This window comes from Etheostoma spectabile, chromosome 4, assembly GCF_008692095.1.
Source record: "Etheostoma spectabile isolate EspeVRDwgs_2016 chromosome 4, UIUC_Espe_1.0, whole genome shotgun sequence".
In the NCBI taxonomy this organism is placed as follows: Eukaryota; Metazoa; Chordata; class Actinopteri; order Perciformes; family Percidae; genus Etheostoma; species Etheostoma spectabile.
In genome coordinates, this window is record NC_045736.1 from 24,775,486 (window position 1) to 24,802,229 (window position 26,744).

Here is a 26,744-nt window from a genome sequence, read left to right on the forward strand (position 1 = left end):
ACAAACTCGATAAATACCTATCACAAACTAATAATTTAACTCAGACATTCATAAGAAGTAAAGTTAAGTGACTTGAGTACATGAAGTTTTACATTATTTGATCCTTTAATTCTTATTTATCTTTAATGCATTTGTTTCATTTGCTGTGCAAATAAATAAACTCACATAGTCTGAGGTACCTTGAGAACAGAAAACATGCTTACAACTTGTGTACATTACACTGTAATTATTACATTTAGAGTATATGAACATTGATTGCTAAATTAAACCTTTGCCAAAAGGGAAACATTGTTCATTTTGTTCATTTATTATCTGTACCCTAGTACAAAAAACAATATCTGTTGCAATCACTTAAGTACATTTTGTACATCCTCCACAAAGAACATCTTGACACAAGAAGCATCAAACAACTCGGACCACCGGGCTGGAAATAAAACACACCCTCAAGGTGTAATTGAAGATTTTTGAACGAAAAAGTCTGACAGGGCATTTGCTCCCATTCCTCCTCATACAACACAGCTGGCTGTATTCCAACATTTATCTTGAATGTATACGTTTACATAGCGCGGGCAAGAATCTGACACTGCTGATTACGTTTAACTAATTTCAACTTGGCACAGACAGGGCATGTGTTAAGTCAGGTGAATACTTACTGCAACCACTTATTCACAGTCACAATCTGCATCCCAAAGCCAGTTTATTAGGGACATCTAACGAATGCAGTTTTGCAAATCATTAAAACGGTATAATGTTAAACTCAAATGTATTTCTTCTTTCAAAAGGGACATATTCTTGCTTCAGTACTCAAGGTAAAAAATTTACATTGTTCATATCGCTGACAGCAATTGAGCCCAAAGTTCAGAGGTAAAACTGACCCATACAAAAGATATGGCCACACAGTTAATCCTGCAATATCAAATGGCAGAAATAAAACGCTAATCTCAGATTTTTTTGCATCAGTAAAGACAGGCATAGTTCCGTTTTTTTTAAGTATCCATGGGGTCTGGATTAAAACAAAAGAATTAAGCAATATTGAGTACCAGTGTGGACAAGAAGTAACCTTGAGTAAGAGCTTGACTAATTCCCAAAGTATGCAATATACAATTACAGGTAAGCAGTGTGATGAATGAGCATCAGTGTTAAACCTGCTGGGATTAGCAGGGCTTCATAAAGCTGGGCAGATTTCCTCCTGTAGCTCCTCCCGTCTGTGTGCATGTGTGTGTGTGTGTGTCTCTGTATGTGTACAGGGTAAAGGGGCTGCTTATTCTAGCGGTGGAAAATCAGACAGCATTAAAACTTCACCTGAGGCTGACACCAAGCATCTTGCTTCTATGGAGCTTCTGTGTCCCTGGCCAAGTGAACCTCGTTCAGGGTGCCGAGGAATGTGCATTAGCTTCATCCCGTGTGAGAGTCAAATTCACCTCCTCAGGTGCACCTCTCCTGTTTCCCTTCCCCCACTCCAACATCCAATCCCACAGATAAGATGCCGTTTCCTAGCCTTGGTGTGGGCTTGGAATGTGGAACAGAGCAGCCGTCTACCACGATTGTCATTTCATACATTAATACATCACTGACACGGTGTAAGGTATAATGATGATGATCTTCATCATGCTGACTAGGCAACCACCCTGTAAAACTACTGAATGGGAACGGGACACAATTCTGTTATAAAATGATTTAATCTTTGAGATTAGGTCATCTATACAAAAACATCCAAGGGAGGATGGCAGACAACAATAGCTTTTACATTTTAAAAGTCTATGAACATCAATTGCATGGCAGACGGGTCTGATAAACAGGTCTACTTTACAAGTCTAACTCTGTCTTTCAATACTCTAAATTTGGGATTATTGTTGATCTTCTTGTTGAAAAGTGCTAGCACCTCCTCCTCCTTTTTAAAATTTCCATCCCCAGTGAAAGAGTAGTATGCTGCCAAAACCTGTTAGGAGGAACAAGCTCTTAAAATCATATCAAACCAAGGACAACTTTACATTGCAACATTTACACTAACAATGTGCTGGGATTAGAAATCAAAAAACGTACAAACCAAGAACTAAAGACTCATGTCCCCGGAGTAATTACAACACCTAATTTCCCTCACCTTCTTCCTGAGTTTCTTTACGGACAGCTCCTGGTCATCTGAGTCTTTTAGTACTGCCTTGATATTTCCCTTCCAGTTGAATTTGCCTGTAAATTAATCAGAGACATACATTTATTCACTCAGGGTCACTTCCTCACTGTCAACAAAATATGCAACACTGACCCCTGGTGGCTTTATTCTTCTACACCATTTATTTTCTAAAAAATGCGGGGAATCTATTACCTTTGGGAACTTCTTGATCGTCAGTCTCCTCTGACATGCCAGCAGCCTCTTGGTCAGCTTTAAGAAGAAGAAGATAATATGGTTTTATAGTAAGCAAATACTACCATACATAATTATATAAAAATATTAGTTGTTTAAAAAGAAAAAGATAGTTGACCATAATTTTTAAGGGTACCTTTCACACAAAAGGACATTTGAGCACACGCCATAAAATGGACATTGAGTATTTTAACACTTCCAAAAACATTACCAACTTTTTTTTAATTAAATTTATATTTTTATCTAGATTTTGGGGGCCAAACAAAAACTGAACATAGAAACCTTTCACCATTCCATATTCTCATGTCAGTTTTCATTAAAAAAGACACTTATTATATAACACTGTAAGGAGAACAGCATTGCCTCACATGTCTTTGTTTTCTTGCTGGATGTCTTATTTTCAGCACCGTTTTGCTCTTCATCTCCGTCTTCCTCACAGCTGTGCTTTCTCTTTCTGTCCTTTTTTTTCTTTTTGCCTTCTTCTGGCTCCTGTGAAACTGTCTTTTCAGCAGCTTTTAAAGCCTTCCCATTTTTCTGCTGACGGGCTTCTTTACGCTCCCGCTTGTTCAGTTTCTTCTTCGCAACTTCTGGATGGCCGTTCTGCTTTTCATTTCCATTAGTATCCGCTTGCTCTTCAGCCACTGTCTGTTTAGCTTCTTTAATCTCCTTGGAGGCCTCAGAAGGCTGTCCGTTCATGGGTGAGTAATGAAAGTCAGTAAGGATATTGAAAACAAACTTATTTATTCTTTCATTGGCAGAATATATTACAACCAGTCGGTAGAAGGAAAACCACATAAGGGATAACCTAGATATGACAATAACTGGATAAGATAAAGTAAAAAAAAAAATGTAGCATATACTTCAGTGAATATTGTTACTTTGGATTTGAACTAAACGGAATAATCATTCAACTTTATGTATGCTGACAGAAAATGAAACAACAATAAAGTGACCTTCAATAGATTAACTTACATTGTCCGCTGCAGCAAGAATATCCCACACTTCATCATGAAGACTGGTGTTAACTATTTTAAGACTGTTTCTCATCCAGTTCTGAGGAAAAGACCATACATTTAAATGGATGCAAGGGTACAAGTCCCCACAATACACATATGCTTGTGTCTCCCTCAGTCACAAAAAAACACTGGGAATGTAACGGTTGGCTGAAGTATACAAACCTGAAACTTGGCCTTCTTTCTTGGGACGTTATCATACGAACTGACTTGTTGAAGCACATCTTTGAGCTTTGCACTGACTCCAGGTTTGTCCATTGCGTCATGGACTCTCTTCGTGTGAGGAATCAACAAGTTAAGAAAACAGCTCTTTAAACACAAACATAACGTTAACAGTAGTGGGTATCGTTTATCTGAGTTTTACCTGAATCCACTGCTGCTGTTTCACATCTCCTTTGTTTGCCTTAGCCTCGAAGCCTTTGCCGCCATACTTCTGGTCTTCACTAATACATTTAACGTGGTTCTTGTAGTCGTCCCCCCTGTTCAACATGTGCAAAGAAAAACCATTGCACACGTGGAGCACCACTGTGAGAATGCACCAAAACTCTAAGTGTTCATAGCTAGAAAAACTAAGCCAAAGGAAACAGAAAACAAATGAGATGACAGTAAGAACTTGTGATTACCAGAAGTCTTTTCCACAGTCGATGCAGGACAGGACCTGGCAACCCCGGCACATGTTCACGTGTTTATCAACCTGAGCTTTTTTCAGGGATTCCCCACAGCCGTTGCAGGTGAAGAACACCATTCTTAACGACACGTTTGCTCGATTACAAGATTTGATTCAACCAAAACTGCTAAATATATTGCTAATACTACTAGCTAAGCTAATGGTACCAAAGTATACGTTAAACCTAAATCGGTACAATCCTCATGTGAAAGCGGTGACCGACCGTCCACAGCGCCGTTAAAGCTAACGTTATCCAATTAAAGGCAGCTATTGCTAATGTTTTCGAAAGCTAAAATGACTTAGGCAGTAAGGGGTTTATAAAAAAGGTTCGCCAGCTCTTTTCCATTCATACAAACTTTTCAAAACACACGACACGCACACCAAACAACACACTGGGTAGCTAAGTTACAATTATAGTCTTCCGTGTAAACATGCAACCTGAGTGAGGTTCCTACCAGGGCGGAAACGAATCTTGTACAAAGCCTTTTCTTTGTTTGTTTTATTCTAGAGATACATGTCAGCTAGTTACAACAATTTAGGACGTTATAATTTATTGCATCATTTATTTTATTGCGTCTTATAGTCTCAAAATAAACCTCCGTGTTATGTCCTTCGTGTTCCTGAAAACAGGTTGTACCAGGAAGTGAGGTGACTCGAACAAGTGACCCATCATCCAAATAAAAGGTGGACTCGTCATGTGTAGGTTGGACTTATCTTTATAGCAAACTTTACTGTACTAACAATAGCAACCACTTTTATTCTCGGTAGACATTGTAATTATTTAGGGTGTTGGTGCTACGACGATTTCACAATATTAACCATTGTTGCTTGTTTAGCATAGCATTGTAGTTAGCTTGTGGCCGTTTTCGTCCCAATTTTGGCATGGGTGGTCTCGTAGCACAGACACTGGATTCTGCGCGGTTGTTGAGTTATATGAATATTACTAAAGAAATACTCGCTCGCATGGCTTTTAATTTGGTTGTATTTCAGACTAGCTAATCATAGGAATAACTAATATTTCCATAAATAGAGATTTGTTGTCTTTGACATGTGTCTCCTTGCCCAGATGTTTGATGGAGAAGTTGGAGCTGGGTGGTTTAGCAGCTGAGTGACAATGGACACCATGTCCAGCCACAGCTCCTACCTCCTGCAGCAGCTTCAGGAGCAGAGGATTCAGGGTCTGCTCTGTGACTGCATGCTGGTTGTCAAAGGTGTCTGCTTCAAAGCCCACAAAAATGTCCTGGCTGCTTTTAGCTCCTATTTCAGGTGACACATCAGTGGCATATTTACATCCTTTTCACTTACCTAAATAATCATAAACTGCTGTTTTGTGAAATGTACTGCTTTGATCTTTCCAGGTCGTTATTCCAAAATTCCCCCAGCCAGAAGAATGAAGTGTTCACCTTGGTCATCCAGGATGTCAGTGGTATCGGCCAAATATTGGACTACATGTACACCTCCCATCTTGACATCAACCAAGATAATGTTCAAGCACTTCTGGACATTGCCCAGTGTTTGCAGGTTCCAAATGTTCAGAGCATGTGTAATGCTTTTCTCAAGCCTTGTCCTCCACCAGTGGAAATCCCGTCATTTTCTCTTCCAGGCATGCTGAGCTCTGAGCACGACTGCCTATTAGGGAGCAGTCTTCCTCATGATGTTGACCTCCACTGTCCTGCGGAAACCCAGAGGCCTGGCTTCAGAAGTGACATGGACCACACCAAAAGGATGCCTGTTTCTGTGCCTAATGGCAGCTCAAACTGTGACACAGCTAGCAGCACGCAGGCACCAGTAGAAAAACAGCTTGTCCATGGCTACAAGCTCCGCAATTTTTACAGTAAGCAGTATTTCAAACAAAGTGCACTCCAGACTAATAATGCAGCCTTAAATCAAGGCCCATGCCCTTTGGTGCTGGTGGAAGAGCAGCCGTGTCAGCTTGGAGTCAGCCAGGGAGGCAGCCACACTCCTGTATGCTCAGGGAACACAGTCCAGCCCAATCCTCCCTGCACATCTGTGGCAGTTGAAAAGAACCCTGTCTCTTCCTTAACACCCTCAGATAATTTAAACACCCCCAACTCTAACTCAGCAGACTCCATGCTTAACAAGCCGGTGCGCCCAAAGAAGGCTGTGTATCTGAAGAAATATAACTACCTCCGGTCTCAGAAGGCTTTGGAGGAGATGTTTGCTGAATCAACGAGTGAACCCGTCCTCAGCTGTCCCAAAGAGAGTCATCAAGAAGAGTCTGTGGTCCAGACTAAAGCTTCAGAAGCTCCTGTTGAGGGCCTTAATGCAGACAGGGAGCAGGTTACAGAGACAGCAACACAAGCCCAACTTCCCAGTCCTCCACATGCAAACGAAGAAGAGCAAAATCCGAAAACGGTGCCAGAACTACCGCAGCAGTTTGGAAACAAGCAGTATTGTTGTGAGGTGTGTGGGAAGATCTTCAAACACCCCAGCAACCTGGAGCTGCACAAGCGCTCCCATACCGGTATCAACAGTTTGTAATTGATATATAACCACCGTTACAATATATGTAAACAATAACATGTTTCCGTAATACCTGTAATTTAATTGTAAAAATATTATTTTCCAACACAAAACTACATTGTTTTGTTGCAGGTGAGAAGCCCTTTCAGTGTAATGTTTGTGGGAGAAACTTCTCACAGGTATCATCCGGTTTATTATTCTGATTTGCCACATTTATTCTTACATGGGGAAATTATGTTGAGATGTTTAACTGATTTTGATTTACAGGCTGGAAATTTACAGACACATTTGCGGCGACATTCTGGTGAGAAACCTTACATCTGTGAGTTATGTGGTAAAAGGTAAGGTATCTTCCATTTATCCATTTTCCTTATTGATTGATACTTCTATTTTTGCCATTCCCTTTTTTCCTGTGTAGGTATTTGCTGTTTATTCTATGTTTGTGTGTGCCTTTTTAAAGTCATCTATCTATCTATCTATCTATCTATCTATCTATCAATCAAAATATATATATATATATACTTACTAATTGTTACTTGATACTAAATAATTACTAGTTTACAAAAGCTTTGCAATATACCTTGATTTCAGGCAATAATGAAGTATTTGTGACTGACTAAGTGAATTAGAATAGAGACACAGCCCTAATAGTTGTTACAGTAGCCTATAAGTTAAATATTAGTTTGTGTTTTCCAGCTTTACTGCATCAGGGGATGTCCACCGTCACAAAGTGGTCCACACAGGAGAGAAGCCACATCTGTGTGATATATGTGGTCGAGGTAAACAACTGCTCTAAACCGAAGCAATGTTCTTAATTACTTCCTTCTTACCTTATGATCTCATTCTTAAATTAAATCTTTACAAATGATTGGTTCACAGACCCAACTGGAAAATTGTGTCTTGTCTTGTTGCTTAGGATTTAATAACTTGAGTAATCTCAAGGAGCACAAGAGGACTCACGCCACAGACAAGACATTCACATGTGACCAGTGTGGAAAATCCTTCAACACGCACAGAAAGCTTCTGAAGCACAAGGCCCGCCACACTGGGGAAAAACCACACAGCTGTGCCACCTGTGGTAAGGAAGATTATTTATTTTGTTGTAGGCATGGGCCGGTTATTGTTTTCAAGGTATACCGAGGTTTGAAAAAGTCCCAGTTTCAAAACCACTAAAATGTTCTGTCATACCGTTCCTAAGGTATGAGCTGTTGCTTATGAGCTGTTTATGAGTCGTCAAGGAAAGAAAATGCAGATTAGAAATCCCTCTCTCTGCCAATGTGCAGTGTGTTTAAAAATTAAATACATTGTGTTGATTGGAAAAAAAAGTTGTTTTTACCTAAACATTTCAAAAATACTACATTTATAGCTCTCATTAAAATACCGTGTAGCAGTGATATTTTTGACTAAGGTTACCGTCAGTATCTCATACTGGCTTTTGTTGAAAATATTATTCACATTGATTCAACCGTAGACATACTGTAGCTGTATAAAAAATTGATTGATAATCAATTAGTTGCTTTTTTAAAGCAAAAATGCTAAACATTTGATTATTCCACCTTCTTAGTTGCAAGGATTTTCTGCTCTTCTTTATCTCATGTGATTGTAAACTGCATATCTTTAAGTTTTGGACAGAACAAACATTTTGATGACATCACTATGGGTTTTGCTAAATTATAATTGGCATTTTCACTGTTGACATTTTAATAGATCAAGAAACAAAGTTGCAGATCAATCCATCATAATAATAATAATAATGTAATACTTGCTATACTAGTTTCATTTAGTTTAACCTTTTTGGTTATCACACTATATGAGAATGTTTCAACTGCTATTTTTCTTTGGTTTATTATTTTCTTATGCTAGGCTTCCTAAGCATAATAAGTACGGTTACTGCTGATTGTTTAAAGTCAGTGTCCATTTCCTTATTTTTTTTTTAAACAGAGATTTATAGTTATTAGCTTCTGTAGGGACAATAATGGTTTGGACTCTTAATGAATCAATCTCCCAAGTAAATATTATTTTGCGCCAACTGTTGAATAGTATTGTTTTTAACCTCCTTAAAAGAACAGAACTAACGGCATAAAAATCTTGAGTCATGTTGTGAACCTGGTTACGCTTAATCAGAGATGTAAAAAAACAAAACATTTTAAATTCAGTATAGACTGTGTAGCTAGGATAAGATAAACTTTATGTCCCAAAAGAAATTTGTCTTTGGCAAAGAGAAGCGCTGACAACAAACACATGCACCAGGACAAACAGTGAGTACACAACGATATAAAACAAGACAATAATGTGCTTTAGGACAAGCAAAAAATAAATAAGATAATCCACTAGTTGAGAGGATATTGCACAGGCCCTAATACAGTAAAGTAGTACAGTAAAGCCGATGTCTGCTCAATGTTGTACACTCAATATGTGTTCTTAATTAATGCAGGGAAGTGCTTCATCGGCTCAGGGGACCTGCAGCGTCACATAAGATCACACACTGGTGAGAAACCTTACATCTGTAGCGCCTGTGGAAAGAGCTTTACCCGCTCTGCCATGTTAAGAAGACACAACAACATGCATTGCAAGGGAGCCCCAGCCAACAGCCCGGTCACCGACAACTCCGACCCATCTCCTAGCTCCGATGAAGCGACCTCGTTCCCCAAACCTGTCAGCCACACTAAACCTCCTGCCGCAACTGGTGAGCAGCATTTCCCCAACATGATGTCCCATGCGGGGTTAGAGAAACCCTCACCGCCTACTCCTTCACCGCAACAACCAACACCACATATAGAGACGCCACCTCCCAGCATGCACCTCAGCCCAGCTTCCACCCCAACCCCCCTTCCAGAGCTGCGCTCGCTGGTACCCCATCACCTCCTCTCCTCCAATCACCAGGAGAGAAGTGCAGCCCTAACTGCCACAGATCAGATGAAGCTTGCCAAAGCCCACCTGTCTCAGGAGGCTGTGTATGGGCCCTATGTGGAGAATGGGAATATGTCAGTTGAGACGGGCAGAGGTCTGATGGGGAGACCCTACCTTCCTCCCACAGACAATCACTGCAGTTCCCTCACTTCTCCTAGCAGGCCCAATAGTGGGTCCTACAGGTCCACTGAAGGCCAGTTTATCTCCAGTGTAACTCTGTGGGGCCTTGCAATGAAAACGCTGCAGAATGATAATGACATGGAGTAGTAAAATGTTGCATTTGAGAGAGTGTGCACTTTTCACTGATGTTTAATTAGTTTTGATAATTACCATATGGCCCATGATTGGTTAAAACTGACTTAACACACAAATGGTAGCGCCTATGATAAAGCAAACAAATAAATAATGGGAATTATTCAGTGGTGCTTCCAAGTTTTTTGTTGCGCTGCACTTAAAACTTCCATGTCACCTAGTGTATCAATCTTAAAGGGGAACTATGCTGTTTTCTTAGCTTAATTTATCATAACCAAACAGGATAATGGAATGGTTATATGACTTTTTTTCAGGATGAATGGTGGCCAGTTTGCTTCCCCCTAGCGCTTGTGAGCGGAAAAAACTCCCATTTCAACTTTGGGCCGGCGAGCCACCGGCCTCAGCATCAGAAATTATTGCGCGATATCAGGTATCGCGATGTAACTAATTCACTGTACTGCACATATACACAACCCCATTCAGGAACTGGCAAGCTATAAGAACCTTTCTTTAGCTGTCTATGATAAGAACAAGGTAGCGATGCTAAATATCTGTTCCGAAGCTGTAGGGGGGCTCTGTAGAGAAACCTGTGAGAAAACAGCAAAGAAATTGTCAAAACTGCATAGCGCCAGTTTAAATATTAGAGCCCATAGAGAAGCAGTGCAGCAGCAGAATTTTAGCCTCTGTGAATAAATTACACTCTTTCACTTTTTATATACAGCACCGCACTTTAAATTGTAAAAATGCAGTTATTTTCAACTATCAAATGTTGATTTTGTTTATTCATATGATAATTAAAGATAAACATTATATTTAATGTATTTGTCAATGTTATCTAATAAAAAACAAATCTCATTACCTAATTTTTTCATGTATAGGGTTGTTTAATTGTCCAACATATTAATAACAAAGTAAACCCAGTATTTGATGTTCACTGTAAAACAAATGAGAAACTGCTTCATATCCATTTATCTGTTGCACATCCAATAAAAAGTGGGACCTATTATGTCATTATCTATCCCATACAATCAATGTGGAAAGCTTATCACAAAAACCTTTGGCACATTATACAGTATTCAGATATCTATTTTTTAACTGGATATCCAGTTTCTATTTAACATAAGTGAACAAAAAGTGCTTCTTCCGCATTTATTACATGGCAGGGAACTTTGAGGGTGAAATCTGTCCTCACATGACCCTCTCTTCTATCTATCTTGCTCTCCCTCTGTGTAGAACCCCCCCCCGCTTCATCATACTAAAGTTAATCCTTATTATGTAGGCTACGCTGTCTAACGGGTACAGAATGAGACCAGGGCTAATGTCATTTTAACCAGAAACATTTCAAAATCTTGTCCTGTGTTTTGGTATCTAATCACGTTTTGTTGCTTTGTGTTGTCAAGGGCGCGTATGAGGATAGGTTTAATTAACAAGCTAGTGTGAAATGTATGAATCCATTCAAATGTGGTCTACTGTGACATTTCTGGATTAGCAGAGCATGATCGGGTTTGCCTGAACAAAAAATGTTTTTCCCTAAATGATCATCTTTATGGGAAGCTTTTGTTAGTCCTGACATTGTTTTAATTCTGTTCATATTTTAATTGTTACATGAAGCATCCTTCCATCTCTTCATGCTTCTATAACTAACAAAACAAAACCTTTCCATTGCTGTTTAAATGTCATTGATGTTTTAGTTATAAGTATAATTCTACCTCCTCTGCATCACAGTATTCCATGTTATTATTGCACTCAAAACTGCATCAGCGGCAGATGATGTGAATGTGCTCGGGCAGTGGTTCCAGCCGACCAGTAATTGCTGTGGAGTTGTGGCTTGTTGCATTGTTGGATAAGATAGATAGGTGGCTCACCTAGTCTCTGCACTAAAATTCCTCTGTGTGTTGCAATATGAAAGAGGCTTAAGCAGAGGAGAAGGATGGCGATTACTCCCACTGTTGCTGTCCCTCTCTACTCTCTCGCTCCATCTGTTCAGGTTAGCTCGGAAGGTGCCATTCATGCAACTAGACAGGTGCTATTATACCATACACTATACCCAGGTTAATTTAATGTCGTCACGTGCACCTGCAAAAAGGTGTTTTAATACACTGATCTGTGGGATGAAGTTTGCAACCAAATTGCATTCAAGCATGTGAATATGCACACATAGTCATACCATGCATCTTTCTCCCTGCTTATTGTCTACCGCTTCACTTTCTATCTTTTCGTTTTTTCTAAACACTGGTACACACCGGCACTTGCCTATAGCAACTGAACCCAGGTGTGTTCCCTTGGTCTGCAGTTACGATGTTAGGTGGATCCAAATGCAGGACACCGACAAAAGGTAGTATAAGTTGAAAAGATTTATTGTGGAACAAGGAATGGATTAGGAGTGGAGGGAAACATATGGTTGGCTGTGGTAGAAGGCTGATGGTTGATGCTGTGTGGCAGACTAGGCAAAATGGGTAGATGAGGGTAAGCGGGGGGCGACAGGCTGAAGTTACACAAGGGCTTGCTGGCAGGCGGGCAGGCAGATGATCCTGGGACAAGGGAAAAGACAGTTAATCTCAGGCCCAACAACGAGGAAAATTATCAGAAAACACAAAACTACAGATGCCTGAAGCAAGACAATTACCTGGCAGGAGAGGAGATGAGCAGATTGTAACCAAACTGGTGGTGGTGGAGTGGGGGGACGGGGGATGGGGGCGTTCAGGTGAGTGGCAGGTCACGAACAACACACACACAGAGGCAAACCAGGGACATGGAAGACACAAGAGGAGTGGGAAGCACAAGGGAGAAAGGGGCACAGCAACTACCACAGTATTATTACAGCTGATACCAATATTAATGAATGAATGAAACGCACCATCTGCCATTGGTTGAGAGTGCAGAGAGTTTTCGTCTTATAAATCTTCCACCCGATTCCCGCAAATAAGGGCACTACTTTTATTATGTTTAACTTTATTTTGTTATTCAGTGGGTTTTATTTTCCATCTTCTGTTATACATTCTATGTATTCTAATTTTCATATTTTAATCTTAAGTTTTATGTGTTATATCTTATGTTTTATTTCCCATCCTATTTTCCATTACTTATGACATTCTATCCCTGTTTTATTTTCATTCTGTCTATTGTCTATAATGTCATGTAATTTCCATATTGTGCTTAATTTATTGTATGTAAGGTGCTATGCAAATAAAGTTTATTATATTATTACTATTATAAATAATATTATCTTAACTTTTTGTTTCATATTACAATGAGTTAAATATATTTTTAACTTTTGTTCATATTACATGAGTTATAATATTATTAACTTTTTGTTTCATATTACAATGAGTTATAAATATTATTATCTTAACTTTTTGTTTCATATTACAATGAGTTATAAATATTATTATCTTAACTTTTTGTTTCATATTACAATGAGTTATAAATATTATTATCTTAACTTTTTGTTTCATATTACAATGAGTTTGGCTGTGTTAAAAGAAAAGGTCTTCAAGAGGATCTATCTCTCCCTAACCCTTACCCTTTGGCGTAAGTGTTTCTTATTGTTCATGTTGCAATGTCATAATATAACGAAACACTTGTTAACAAACTATTTAACAACTCATTTTCTGGAATTGATTCAAACTGTTTATGATCCGATATATTTAGACAAAGTCAAATAATTATGGTATTAATTGGAAACAGTATGAATAGTAATGTAATAGTTTCCACGTCTTCTAAAGTCTATGAAGGAATGGAACGTTGCCTACAGACCCTCTTTCCTTCTTCTACAAAGTCAAAAGTTAGAAGAAATATGATAAATCACTTTTGCTGATCAAAATTATATAGTACTTCCTGAAAATCCAAAATAAACTTTGTGTGTTTTTTATGATCTTTATTAGATTATTTTTTAGATTGTTAATCTGTCACCTGTGCTGATCGCTTTATAACAATAAAATACACTACTACAATAATATAATGCTGTGGGTCTTTAGGAGAGCCCAACCTCCCTAACCATTTGTTCAATCCCGATTTATACTACACTTTTCTATACTTTGTACCAATGAAAGATGTACAGGAACAGCTAAACTAAGCTAACTTGAAATAGGTTCCAAATTGGTAGTTTCAGCCTCAAGAGTTCAGTAGACATGAACGCTTGTCTTAATCATCGCTCAGAAAAGTGCAGCATGTGAGATTCTATAATTAATCTCCTATGGAAGGAATACAGTATATAAAATGTATCAAAAACTTAAAGCAATGAAAGATTAAAAACACATAAAACATACTAAAAAAGAATTAAAGATTAGAAACATATCAATGTGCTAAAAAGGAATTAAAGATTTAAATTTACCAACATACTAAAAACTAATAAAAAAAATGTAAAACTTAAAACCTGCTGAAAAGGAATGATAGATTAGAAATTTATCAACATACTAAAAGGAATTAATAATGTAAAGCTTATCATCCTAAAAAGGAATAAAAGAATGACGGAATACTTACCAACCTGCTATAAAGTTAAGATTAAAAACTTATCACCATGCTTAAATGCTCCTGTTAAATGACTCAATGCATTTCTTGGTGTGTGTGTAGTGTGTGTGTGTGTGTGTGTGTGTGTGTGTGTGTGTGTGTGTGTGTGTGTGTGTGTGTGTGTGTGTGTGTGTGTGTGTGTGTGCGCGCGTGTGCGTGTGTGTGTGTGTGCACGTGTGTGTGTGTATACATGCGAGTGCACGCGCACGTGCATTGATGTGTGCGCGTGCTCGTGTGTGAGGCAATGGGAGGGGTGGACGGCCACAAACAGTGTATCAGCACACATTGGTGTTTCTCTCCTTGTTAAATGACTTAATGCATTTCTGTGTGTGTGTGTGTGTGTGTGTGTGTGTGTGTGTGTGTGTGTGTGTGTGTGTGTTGTGTGTGTGTTTGTGGTACTGGTCCAGCTGTGGAGCTCTGCACCCAGCCTGTTTCCAGGGGGACGCTCACATCTCCCGATTGTATGGAGAGTCAGTCATCCACGCCATAACCATCTCCACCACTGCATTAAAATCAGAGGGTGGAAGACCACCTGGCTGGGGCCCGTAGGGGATAGGGAAGAGGGGCAAGGCCACGACGTCATCATGCTGAATGTCATCTACATGCTCCTGAACCTTTTAGAAAGACGGAGAGAGGGGTTCGGGGGTCAGACTACTTCAGCCACACCTTTTAGAATGATGCAGTTGTGTGGAATAAATGTGCATGGTGAATATCGAGCTGGGGTAGAATGGTTTGGACATAGCCAAAAACACGAGACAGGTGAAAACCAACACTATATATATAGTACATTTGGAGGGCTTACCTCCAGCCGGACATCCTCCAGTCTAGCCTGTGGGTTGGAGGTGGAGGGCTGCGGGCTGGGGCTCCGGTCTGACAGGTCATCACCATTCTCACGGAGTCTTCTCTCCGGAGGCTCTTCCAAGCCTCTGGGGCTGCTCTCCTGATCCCTCTTCCTTTTCCTGCTTCCTGCAGCCTGTTAGGGCGATGAACAGAGGGAAAAATGTAAAGGACCAGGTGTGCTCCTAGGTAAACTCCTTTCACGCTGCTGCTGTAACATCACTGGTTTCCATCTATTTTTCCTGTTTAACTGATTGGATCCAAAATGGTGTCTGTTGCTAAATAGGGCATCATGCTGCTCTACTTTGTTATAAAATGGTACAAACTTACTTACTGGTGCATTCCTTGTGTTATAACTGTAATTGTTTTACACAATGTTTAAATGAAAAAAATAACAATCAGCAGCTTGTTGCACACATTACATTAGATGGGACGTGAACAACAGTAGCATCATGACTTCAGTCTGGTCTGAATAACACTGAGTATTGAAGAAATAAAACTCATCAATTCAAGTTTAAATCGTTTGTAATTATTCTCCCAGCAACGTCTGGAGCCGCTGCAGTGCATCCCGTAATTGCCTTATTAACTTATTAGTGCAAACTGGGTGTAAATTCAAGAACTTCAGGGTTTCCCCACAGTGTTTTATGGAGATGAGGTGGTGAGCCACCTCCTCTCAATCAAAGACAACGTCTGTTAGATCATACAGCAACGTCATGAACTAAAACATGAATCTCTGAGGGAAAATATTCCAGACAGCTAATGCCACACATTTATTGAGTGTGGCTTTTGTTTATGCCATCGAAGACTAACGCAAGTGATCACAAGATGACATGTGTCAGGATCAGGGGGCTTACCACTTTAGCCAAACAATTTCTTAATGAACGCAGCAGCAATGATAACGGTAATCAAACTTGAAACACTTGAAACACATTTTCAAACTGTATCTTGTTATGTCATGTTTGTTCCAGTGTCCCAAACAGGTGTTTTCTGTCACATTTGGTTGTGAGTGATTTTCCTATTGACATTTTATAACAGCCCTGCATGTATGCACAGGTGGCTTGGGCAATTACAGTGATATTAAACTAAAATGATCAGAACATAGCAAAGCACTATACCCTAAACCTAAAAATACTCTTCAAAATATTATATTTCAAATAAGCACAAATGCATGATACACACTTTTACCGGGTGCATTACAGACAGCAAAAGCCAAAGTGTTGTTGCCTATACCTTGGTGGTTTTGTTGCTCTTTTGCCTCCTGCTGGAGGGGTAGTTGTGGTCATGGAGGTGAGATGGCACATCGCACATCTGTAATGATTAACATACAGTTCAGGAATGTAAAGGACACAACATATAACTAAACATTGAATAAATGTAGGCCAATCCATTTAACCTGCTGATGCTGACCGTTTTCTTTCTTTCTTTCTTTCTTTCTTTTTTTCTTTCTGTCTTAATTTTTTCTTCAAAATGTATGGATGTTTGAACCAGCTATTTTATGTAAATTTCGTCTCTTTTTGTTTCTTTGAACTTGACAACACTAAACCTATAGGCTACCTCTGACTGATAACTCAAAATTCATCAAATGAAGCTGAATGTGGGCTAGGCTACACGTAAAGATGTCGGGCATAAGCTCTGGCAACAATTTGCTGCTCAGTGTTATGCATAATGCATAACTATGTGATATGTGGTTTAACATTTTATTTTACCCAAAGAGTTTAAACAAGTATGAACACTGAAAAATCGCGTAAAAAAACAAACGCACTTGCTTCAGGATGTCATTCTTATTTCCGGCCTCATTTAGTTATTTACACCAACGACTTTGCTGTAATAGGCTATTTTATATGTAATGTTTTTTTTTGTTTTTTTTTAAATATAGGTCTAATACTGTTTCTTTGAACTTGACAACACTAAAACTACAGGCTACCTCAGATTGTTAACTCAAAATTCATAAAATTAACTGAGTGGGGCTGGCCACATATATGGTTTTGGGGGCAAATTTTATACAAAAAAACTTGCGGCCCCAGTTTATCATAACATAACTAGCTTTTAAATAGGGAGTTTATTATTTTTTTTTTCCCCCAAAGATTTTAAAAACAAGTACATAAAACTGAAAAAATCGCGTGAAAAAACGCACTTCCCTTTCCCGGGTCATTCTTATTTTTGCCTCATTTGTTTATTTACACCAAAAACTTTACGGAATGGCTTTTTAATTTTTAAAGGTTTTTTTTTTAAAAAGCTCTAATCCCAAAAAACCCCGATTTCGCCTCTGCATAAAAGTCAGTTGCTGGGGCTGTCGAGCTTTCTTTTGTAATAAACCGGCTTGAAAATAACCTTTAAATTTTTTTAAAAAGGTTTTTTCCACATTTTCCAGTAAAACCGGGGAAAGGGTTTTGAACTGGGATCGAAGGGCCTTCTTTCGCGGGCCTTTTTTAAGTTAGCAGAAAATCCCTCGAGTTTAAAGTTTCTCCTCCAAAGTCCCCAGAGTGAAATTTTTTTTTTTTGGAATAAGGGTTTTTTTTAATATCGCGGTCCTAGCCCAACCCCGAACTTCATATGTCAACACTAAAGAAACGGGTGATGATGAGATTTTAATTTTTAAAATATTTTGCAAGTGTTCCCTCCTCAGTAACTATTAACCTTGTGCCCATTTTAATAGGCCCATGTCTAAATAGCCGCCTTAGCCTAATTCCAAATTTTGGTGACTAACTTTGAGTGGGATATTTTCCAATTAATAACGAAAAGATTATGCTACGTTATGGTTTGAGAAAATTCTCCTATTTCTTAAGCTAAATAAACTGTAGTTTAAAACGTTCCTGCATAAATAGTAGCCTCTAGGATACTTTTCCTTTTGATAATTTATGAAACATTTTCCCTGTAGGTTGTAGCTACCTTTTCCTCATATCTGGAATAAACTCCCAGAAACCTGTAGATCCGCTGCTACTCTCAGTTCTTTTAAATCAAGGCTGAAGACCTTTCTTTTTGATGCTGCCTTTCTTTAAATAACTGCTCATTTCTTTAAATTTCTTATGCTGCACTGTAACTTTTATTCTTGTGTTTTATGTTTCTAATTTGTTTTTAACTGTCTATTCATGTGTTTTACCGGTTTTTAATGCTTATGATTTTTAACTGTTTGTACTTGTGTTTTATCTGTTTAACTGATCTTGTGTAAAGCACTTTGAATTGCCCTGTTGCTGAAATGTGCTATACAAATAAAGCTGCCTTGCCTTGCCTTAAATAAGAAAGGTTTTGAATGCATTTCTTTACTAGTAGCCTAGTGGAGTATTTTCATAATATAGGCTAGGCCTACTACTACTACTACTACTACTACTACTACTACTAGGCCTACTACTACTACTACTACTAGGCCTACCCCTGATCCTGACACATGTCAACACGGATCTGACAGGGCCTACTCTTCCACCACTGGAAACTAATCTTGTTGAATAAATGCAGGCTAGTGAAAAAGAAAGGGCGATATTTTCTTCAGACATGTAGGCTGGAGTAGGACCATAAATTGAAAATAGGTAAAAGAGCCTATAGCCTACAACAGGGTTGACAATTGTAGGCTATTGGCCAAAATAGTAGGCCTACCTGCCTACATTCCACCCCTGGATTATTTCTCCCTTTCTATTTTTATAGTCATATTTTTTTCTTCAAAGAAAGTTAGGATATTCGAATAGGCCTATTTACACAAGACACGCAACATAAAATAAATAAAGTAAGTAAATAAGTCTAAAGTAGGCTGTAGACGCTGCGTTTTCTCTTCTTAAATGTCTGACAGCTGAAACTCTTTGTCAGCGAGCGATCAATGACAGCGGCATCTGAGGGCATCTTCGGCTGTGGAAATACTGATATCAGAGTATCATAATGACATCTGTTTATCAAAGAAGGATAAATATAGCGCGCCGTTAACGCTAGCTGGAGATAAGAAGCAGGAAGAAGTGGATTGCTGGTTGGTGCACAGCATTACACACTATTGTTGTTTTAGTTAATAATGTAGTTAATATAGTCTAACATGATCAGTCCATAGACTGTAAAAAAACACAATCAATATCTGCAGTTAGACCAATAACAAAATAACTTGTGGTACATTGGTGTTTCAGCTCCCCTATGTTAACAATAATAATCAATACTTTGATTAGTAAATGTGTTGCGCTTTTTTTCTGTCTCTGCTAAAAATTTTGCTTCATCCACCTTCTGTCGTACATTTACCTGGATGTTTCTGTCATCATCCCGGTCCATAAACGTGTGAGGTGAAGGAGGCCGGGTCTTCCTTATTGGTTATTTGGACAATGACCCTATAGTCACAAAAACATTTCTCAACATTCGGTATACAGTGGCCTATAGTAAATGTTGTAGTGCTTTGTAGTTGTGATTTTTATAATCAACACATTCTTTCCTTATTGTACCCCAAGTCTCCCAGGAGGCCATCACATGCTGCATGCTGTCAGGTGTAGGTGAAGCAGGACACCTCAGGACCAGGATGTCCACAGGCAGGAGCACTGGTCCAGCCAGGACCAAAGGGAAACGGCAGCACCTGTCACAAGGTGATTCTGTTGCTTGTCTAAAGTATGAACAGAGAACCGAGTCATCTTCTTGCTGTCAGACCCAAACTGTGGCCAGTGGAGAGGGAGATCTTCTGCCTGGCACTTCAACTGAGAGGAAAGGCCTACTGTGGTCTCGCATTGCAACACCAATCTCCAGAGCTGTGGAGTATAGTCTGGCTACACCGTATACATTCTCTAGTTGGTGAAAAAAACGCTCTGGGTTGTTTGCATTTTTTTTGGAACCAACCACAATCGTCTTGGGCGACACTGAGCTCCGGCTGCAGGGACAGTGAATCTGAAAGATGGTCTCGGGAAGGAACTTATTTCGGTGGAACATTAGAAAAACACTACATACAATTAAAAGAAGTGAAATGTCCATGCGGTGGGGTGATCAGGCTTTTGCAGTTGCTGCCCCAAGACTCTGGAACAAGTTACCCCCTGATATATGTACTGTTACAGACGTCACTCTTTTCAGGTCCAAACTCAAAACATATCTGTTCAGTCTTGCTTTTAATACGTAGCAGTGGTGTGACAATTTCCTTCTTTTGTTTCTTTGTAACTCTTTCTATTGTATGTTGTGGTTTTATTTATTTTGTTAAGCACTTTGGATGCCTGCTGGTAGTTGTAAAGTGCTATATAAATACATTTTGGATTGATTGATTGATACAATACAGTAACGCGAGCTATTTAAATTAGCTGGATCATCTTGATCAGCTGGACCAAATCGATGGGGATATTGCGACAATATTGTAGGGTTGACAATTAGTGCATTTTACAAAATGTTTACAGAATGAGATTTTTGATAGCCTGAATTATCATCAGTAATGTAGATACAAATGTGGGTTTAGGGCAAAATTACAGCACAGCTAGAACAGTCTGGTAAGTTCAGAAAATGACATCACTTTACTGTATTTACTATTGCAAAAATGACACACTAAGACAAAATCTGAGAAGGTATTTAGTCTCATAACACAATTTTGATATAATAAGATATTGCTTAGCCCTAAAACGTAAAAACGCTAATATAAATCTTTTGTGCATCAGTTAAAAACCTTATTTTTTATGATCAGTGGTTGTCCATTATGGTTTGACAGGTGGTCTGTGGTGCGTTTCTACAGCAGCTAAAATGTTTTCCATGTTTTTCACTTTGCTCCTCTGTGTGACAAGGCCATTCTCTTTTGACTAACATGTTCCATGTTTTCTATTAGCAACATACAGGTGTTATGAAGCTGGTTATCAGCTGGCTTGGCTAAGGTTTCTACATCAATCGGAGTGCATAAACACGAGAAAGACAGACGTCAACATTTTATTGAAGCAAAGTCCTTGTGCGTCTGTCTACAAAAAAACATTAAGCACTATCGGCTTAATTTGGGAGAAGACAAATCAATGGTTTTGAAAACAAACATGCTTATGCTATTGCATGACTATAGTTTCATATTGGCACGTCTATCAAGCCATCTTGCCAGCGGCTGTAAGGTTGAATCGGGCACAGTGCTTTGAGCTAAATGATCATCACCTCAGCATGCTCAAAAAACATGATGAATATTTTTTAGCAGGTTTAATGTTTACCATCCTATTATTTGCTAGCAGCAAACACAAAGTAAAGGCATTAATGAAAGTTGGACCGATGGAAATTTGAGAATGAGCAACACCGCCATCCCTTGAGCTGCTCGCATGGCTCAAAGTATTCAGTTGTTTTTCAGTTGTCATCAGTAAGAGTTAAGCAGTCACAGATACAATGACTACTCACTTGGTTGGTTATAAAAGGTGTGATTGTGGCCAGTACAGCCAGACAAGACTTCTGATTTCTAGTTACACAATCCCGCCCAGTAGATGGCGCTATGACCCTTTGTACATGTTTTAGATTTGCCAAAGGGAGGCTGGAACCATACCCGACCACACTGTATACTAGCTAGCTCGCAAACAGAGAGAGCCAACAGTCAGGTTGCAAGATGGCTAACGTTAAGCTTCAGTCGTTTAACGTCTTTCTGACGGAAAGATTAACAGCAGCTGCGGTAGACATCTATGGATTCGTAGAGAAAACAATAATAGACTACCAGGAGTAGGTGTACCAAACGAAACTGGAGAACCAGAGGTTGCAGCGGCTGCTGGATTTGGTCTACAAACCAGAGATAAGACTGCACAGGGCAGGTATGTTTCTTAGTTTTGCATTGCATCTTACCGTCGGTTAGTGAGCTAACACTATGATCAGCCATTAGTTGAGTAAACCACATCAGATAACACCGTGTAAAGTTAGTTACGGGCTTTGCATTCAGCTACCTTATCAAGCCATGTTAGCTAGCGAACAGTTTCCTAGCAGGTAGCCTATCTGTCAAGAAGATGGTAAACATGTCCCGTCAATTTTCAAAATAAAACTATGTACGTTTTGTGGAACGTAGCCTTTTATATAGGTTAGTCCATCAGTAGTTATAGTATTCGTTGTAGCAAGACACTGGGGCAACATGAAAAAAAATGTTTTCTTGTGTCTCACCAAATAGTCTACTTCCTTCTTAAAACTACACATTTTACGCTTGTATATTGAAGGTAACATCCACTGACCTCTGGTAATTGTGATACTCTTAATAACAACATCTAGCGACCCAATAAGTGTAGAGGGACACGCCAAACTTACTTACAAAATATGTTAATTAAAAGTGACTTAATTTATTGGGATGAATGTAGCTTCCTACTTGTAAATATTATGAAAGGATACACTGGTAAATTTGGCATTTAATTGATCCACCTAACTGGACACAATTTTTATAAATCGACTTTTTAATTTGATACTTCTCTCCCCACTTCAGGTTGGTGGAGGAGTACAATGTGCACATGTAGGCGTAATGAATGCGCTGTGTTCTCACTACTGAAACAGGACCACTACTTTTTCTACAAAAGTACATACTTTTAGATGAAAACAATTACACACATTGTCAGTCGACTCAATGAGTATAAATAAGTGCTTTATTTTAGCCTTGTTCAAATATGTGTCATATCAAAACCAAATGTATTATGCAAATTTGCAAATAATATGAGGCAGGAGAGTAAACGTGAAAACATCTTGGGGTCAGGATATGCTAAGTAATATGGTCAATCAACATTAAAGCAACACTAAAACACCTAACTTGGATCAAGGTAAAAAAAAAAAGGTAATAAGCTAACTGTTTCTATCAAGACAACTGGTTTCTCTATTTTTAAATTTATTGTAAGTTGCATTGTTTTACTCCAGAGTAGTTAAACACTACCTACTAGCTTTAATAGTCACCAAGAGGACACCATTAATGTTAAGATAAAAGCCAAGGTTGCATGCAAAGCATGTAGTGAAGGATCTGCTTAAATGCATTATCATTTAAAATTGTGTGAGCGTTTTGTTAAAGGTGGCATGTGTCTATGAATTTGTTCTTGATGTGATGTCGCATATTGAAACTGCATTTTGGATCTCTGTTGTTTATATCCAAGACGTTCCACTTTCGAAAATTCCCCCAGATGTCAATCTTTTCGGATGTTCCCTTACCTTCTGCCTTCTCTGTGTTATAATTTTAAACTCTGGCGGATTTATGAGGACTATGGTTAACTGCTCCTCAGATCTCTGCAGGGTAAATCCAGACAGCTAGCTAGATTATCTGTCCAATCTTGGGTTTTATGTTGCACAACTAAAACATCCTTAGAACTTACACATGTTCCACCACAACAAGTTCCTTCCCAAGGTTATGTTGCAGTGGCACCGTGGCTATGCTCTGCGCTTAGCATTGCCCAAGACAATTGTGATTGGTTTTCAAGAAATGCCAATAAACGAGAGTACACTTTCTTCCATCCCAGAATGCTGTGTGGCCCGCCAGACCCTCCTCCGCAGCACTGTACAGTACAGCCTAACTGAATGTGGAGTTAGGCCCCTTAACTCCCAGTCCTTTTCTGTTTGGAGTGTCTCGCAAAATTGTGTTGTGATTGTGGGAGAGTAATTAACCTTAAAGGTGCCCTGCCACACATATTTCATTACTCTGTGGTTATGTCTGAAGTTCTACCAAGGACTCTGTAACATTTTTGTGGAAAAAATGCCTTTATTGCCTTTGTTACCTTGTTTCTAGCCATTCTAGTGTGGTATAGAAAGCCTGCAGGAAGACTCAGCTCGATTTGTGCCAGTTCACATTAACACTCAATGACCTAAGCTGCTTGACTCTGATTGTTAACAGCTAGCCAATAAGAGCCTGGCTATCAGCATCCTTTACCCAACGCAACTGGGTGAGCTCATGAATAGTAATGAGCTCAGGCAACATGATGTCATACTGACCAGCTTTTGTAATTGGCCTGATTTCTCCGCTTATTTCTTTTCAGTGGCTAGAGCTGACAGAGGAGGTAGCAGTTCATTTTCACATTCATGACATAACACAAACACATACTGACCTAACATATTTCAAAAAATGCAAGGAAAACGGGTTTGTGTTGTAGGAACCTTTTAGGAAAACAATTAAGAAAAAACGACTGGACAGTCTGGACTCAGCCGTAAATCACATTTGGAGTTACAAGATGATGGGTCCCTCCACACAAGGCTAATGTCAGGTTTATCTCCAACCAGAATTTTGAGTTTCGGTCTTGTAAATATTGTTCACTTCAACATCTAAATCATAATTACTGTAATCCACAGTATTTTAATCCACACATGACCAGCTCTGTCATCACACAACCATCTTGATGACATGTTAACATATGAATCTTTCTCACCTCTACCATCCATCCCATATGACACAAACACAGCATGAGTGTGAGGAGCGCTGAATTGTGCATTTGTCCATACAGTGTAATTGGGCTACACCTCAAAGGAGAAGGAACATTCGGCCATAAAACCTGGAGGAATAAAGACTAGAGTTGTCGATGCCTTCTGAGTGTGGATGTTGACTGTGGTGTTGTGTTGCATTTAGAACCAATTGTTGTGTTGCATTTAGAACCAATTGTTGTGTTGCATTTAGAGCCAATCATAATTAGGCACCGTTTGATCAGGGACCTTGCTATGGAATTACTACCTCTGGTGTAAGAGGTCGAATGCCTGTGTGCAGTTATTGTGTGAGTTAGTGAATCACACTTGGATCACTTGCACATTAAAATTATGTTTTATAATGTTCGGTGTGCTCAAAGTGCATTTTTCTACTCACACCCATAACTTGCATTTAAATTCTCTGCTGCTGTTAGGACGAGTGCCACTGCTGGGGATCATTCGAGTTTCCCAACATCTACTTCATGTGTGATCAGACAAGTTATTTTTCTAGCTGCTACCAAAAACATTTTCCTGTCCACTGTTACAGATTCAAGGCAGATCGATTTGCCCACAACGACACAGGAGGTTTGTGCTCAGGAGCAGCAGATACACAAGGAATGTATTCCCAGTGAGGCCAACAAGGAGCCAGTCATCCGGCCCATTAAAGAGGAACTGACAGAACTCTAGACCAGGTCTGTGGAGACACATGAATGTCCACCATAGAGCAGCGTTACAGACACGAATATCCGGCATACATCAGTGTTACAGACTCACTACGTCAGATTGTCGCCTTTGGGGAGTATGAAGAAAATGAGATCCCAGACATCCTAACTTGAGTTATAACAGTTGAAGAGCACATGGAACATGAGATACCATTACAAGATGACCTACCATTACCATCGTTTGGAGTATCTTCAGTATACACAAAGAAAAAAAAACATGTTTTTTTGTAATATTTGCTGTCAGCCTTTTCTGAGAAAAGTCAAATTAAAATTGCACCTCGCAACTCATGCAAGTTTATCAAAGCCGACTAAATCAGTGTACACCTGCTTCGTCTTTCATAGACACCAGGAGTCAAATGATTAGCCACATGAGAGCACACTCTGACGAGAAACCATTTTCCAGTCGCATTTGGGGTAACAAACTGAAAGTTCATATTCAAGAACATATGAGGAGTCACACAAGAGAAAGGCCTTACGTCTGTGGGAAAAGCTTCAACAGATCTTCAACCATGACTAAACACGCCGAGATCAAACACAGGGAGAACATGCCGTTTAAGTGCAGCCAGCACTTTCCTCTTCTCTTGATGTTACAATCAGCACATAAATACGGTCAATGATGTCACCTTCTCTGTATGAAATTCTGTTGTAACAATGCTGATGCTGACTTCCGTTTAAAGTTGAGAAGATATGCCGAGTCTGATGGCTTTGTCTGATGATGAGGGCTTCTTTATAGGTTTATCTTTTATGCTTGTATGTTTTCTTGACATTGGAGCTGCCATGCTTTCCCAAATTAGCTCTTATTATCCACTCCACTCACACAACTTATACTCATATATGTCTTTTCAGATGCTCCTGACCATAGATATGAAAGTTTTATATAAATGCTCCTGATGAGTAGACCTAAACGGAATCAGCGGATTGTCATTTCTGTTTTCAGCGGAGATGCAGAAGGAAAATCTGCAGAGTTTAGCTGACTTTTGATTTCTGCCTGGGGTAGAGATGTTTACATTTCTGAGTTTAATTATTTATTTATATTTTTCTTTAAAATCTGCGGAAACTTCTACGGCCTCAGATTCCACGTGGCTCTGCTGATGAGTTGCTGTAATTGTAATCATGAACATGTAACATGCTCACTAGAAATATACCGAAACACTCGGTGTACCAAGCAAATAGTGAAGTAACTGGATTGTACAAGTGTTTAAAGCTACCTGCAAATCTCAAGGGCATTTACTGTTACAGAAAATTGTTTTAAGAAGACATTTATTAATAGCTTTGTTTTTGGCGGTTGCACTCCTTTAAATTCTGCCTTAAATCATATGTGACCTTGTTCTTATTGTCTAATATGTTGTCTGTTTTGTACGATTTTGAAAAGTGTGATGCCAATAAAGTTACAGAACAGTACATGTAATTACCGCTGCAGTTTATTGCGTCTCTTCGCTTTGGTTTGTTCTAAAGCACTTTTTTGACCAACTCAAAGAGATATTGTTCAGTCCAAGTTCCTTTTCTGCCGAGGGTTGGCCGTCTGGTTGGTGTGTCAGGGGCATTAGAAAGAAGTGAGCTTACCAGACCTCGGAGCCGCACCTCCTCTCTGCTTGAGGCTACAATAGCTGCCACTGGAATAACACACCTGAATTCCTGACCAAAGTGTCAAGCGATACAGTTGCATTGTGCGTAGTATAGGTACCAGGTTTTGG

The 26,744-nt window shown here is 39.2% G+C and overlaps 2 protein-coding genes and 1 long non-coding RNA gene across 3 annotated transcripts; 2 read left to right on the forward strand and 1 right to left on the reverse strand.

The window, feature by feature from the left end:
• Window positions 1-1,054: 1,054 nt before the first annotated feature.
• lyar (Ly1 antibody reactive homolog (mouse)) lies at window positions 1,055-12,424 on the reverse strand. Its single transcript, XM_032513984.1, has 9 exons — window positions 12,413-12,424; window positions 3,999-4,434; window positions 3,740-3,854; window positions 3,541-3,648; window positions 3,335-3,415; window positions 2,731-3,046; window positions 2,324-2,380; window positions 2,102-2,187; window positions 1,055-1,939 (listed from the first exon to the last, which is right to left on the reverse strand). Exons 2-9 carry the CDS (start codon window positions 4,118-4,120, stop codon window positions 1,802-1,804), a joined length of 1,023 nt encoding a protein of 340 aa, XP_032369875.1. The 5' UTR covers window positions 4,121-4,434; window positions 12,413-12,424; the 3' UTR covers window positions 1,055-1,801.
• Window positions 4,662-9,859, forward strand: zbtb49 (zinc finger and BTB domain containing 49). The gene is made up of 8 exons (XM_032513975.1): window positions 4,662-4,739; window positions 5,109-5,308; window positions 5,401-6,527; window positions 6,659-6,705; window positions 6,794-6,867; window positions 7,223-7,305; window positions 7,443-7,604; window positions 8,961-9,859. Exons 2-8 carry the CDS (start codon window positions 5,157-5,159, stop codon window positions 9,701-9,703), a joined length of 2,388 nt encoding a protein of 795 aa, XP_032369866.1. The 5' UTR covers window positions 4,662-4,739; window positions 5,109-5,156; the 3' UTR covers window positions 9,704-9,859.
• Window positions 12,425-21,465: 9,041 nt separating the features above from the next.
• On the forward strand, window positions 21,466-26,458 carry LOC116688162 (uncharacterized). Its single transcript, XR_004331721.1, has 2 exons — window positions 21,466-21,732; window positions 24,876-26,458. It is a non-coding gene; the product is annotated as an uncharacterized LOC116688162 (long non-coding RNA).
• The last annotated feature ends 286 nt before the right edge of the window (window positions 26,459-26,744 follow it).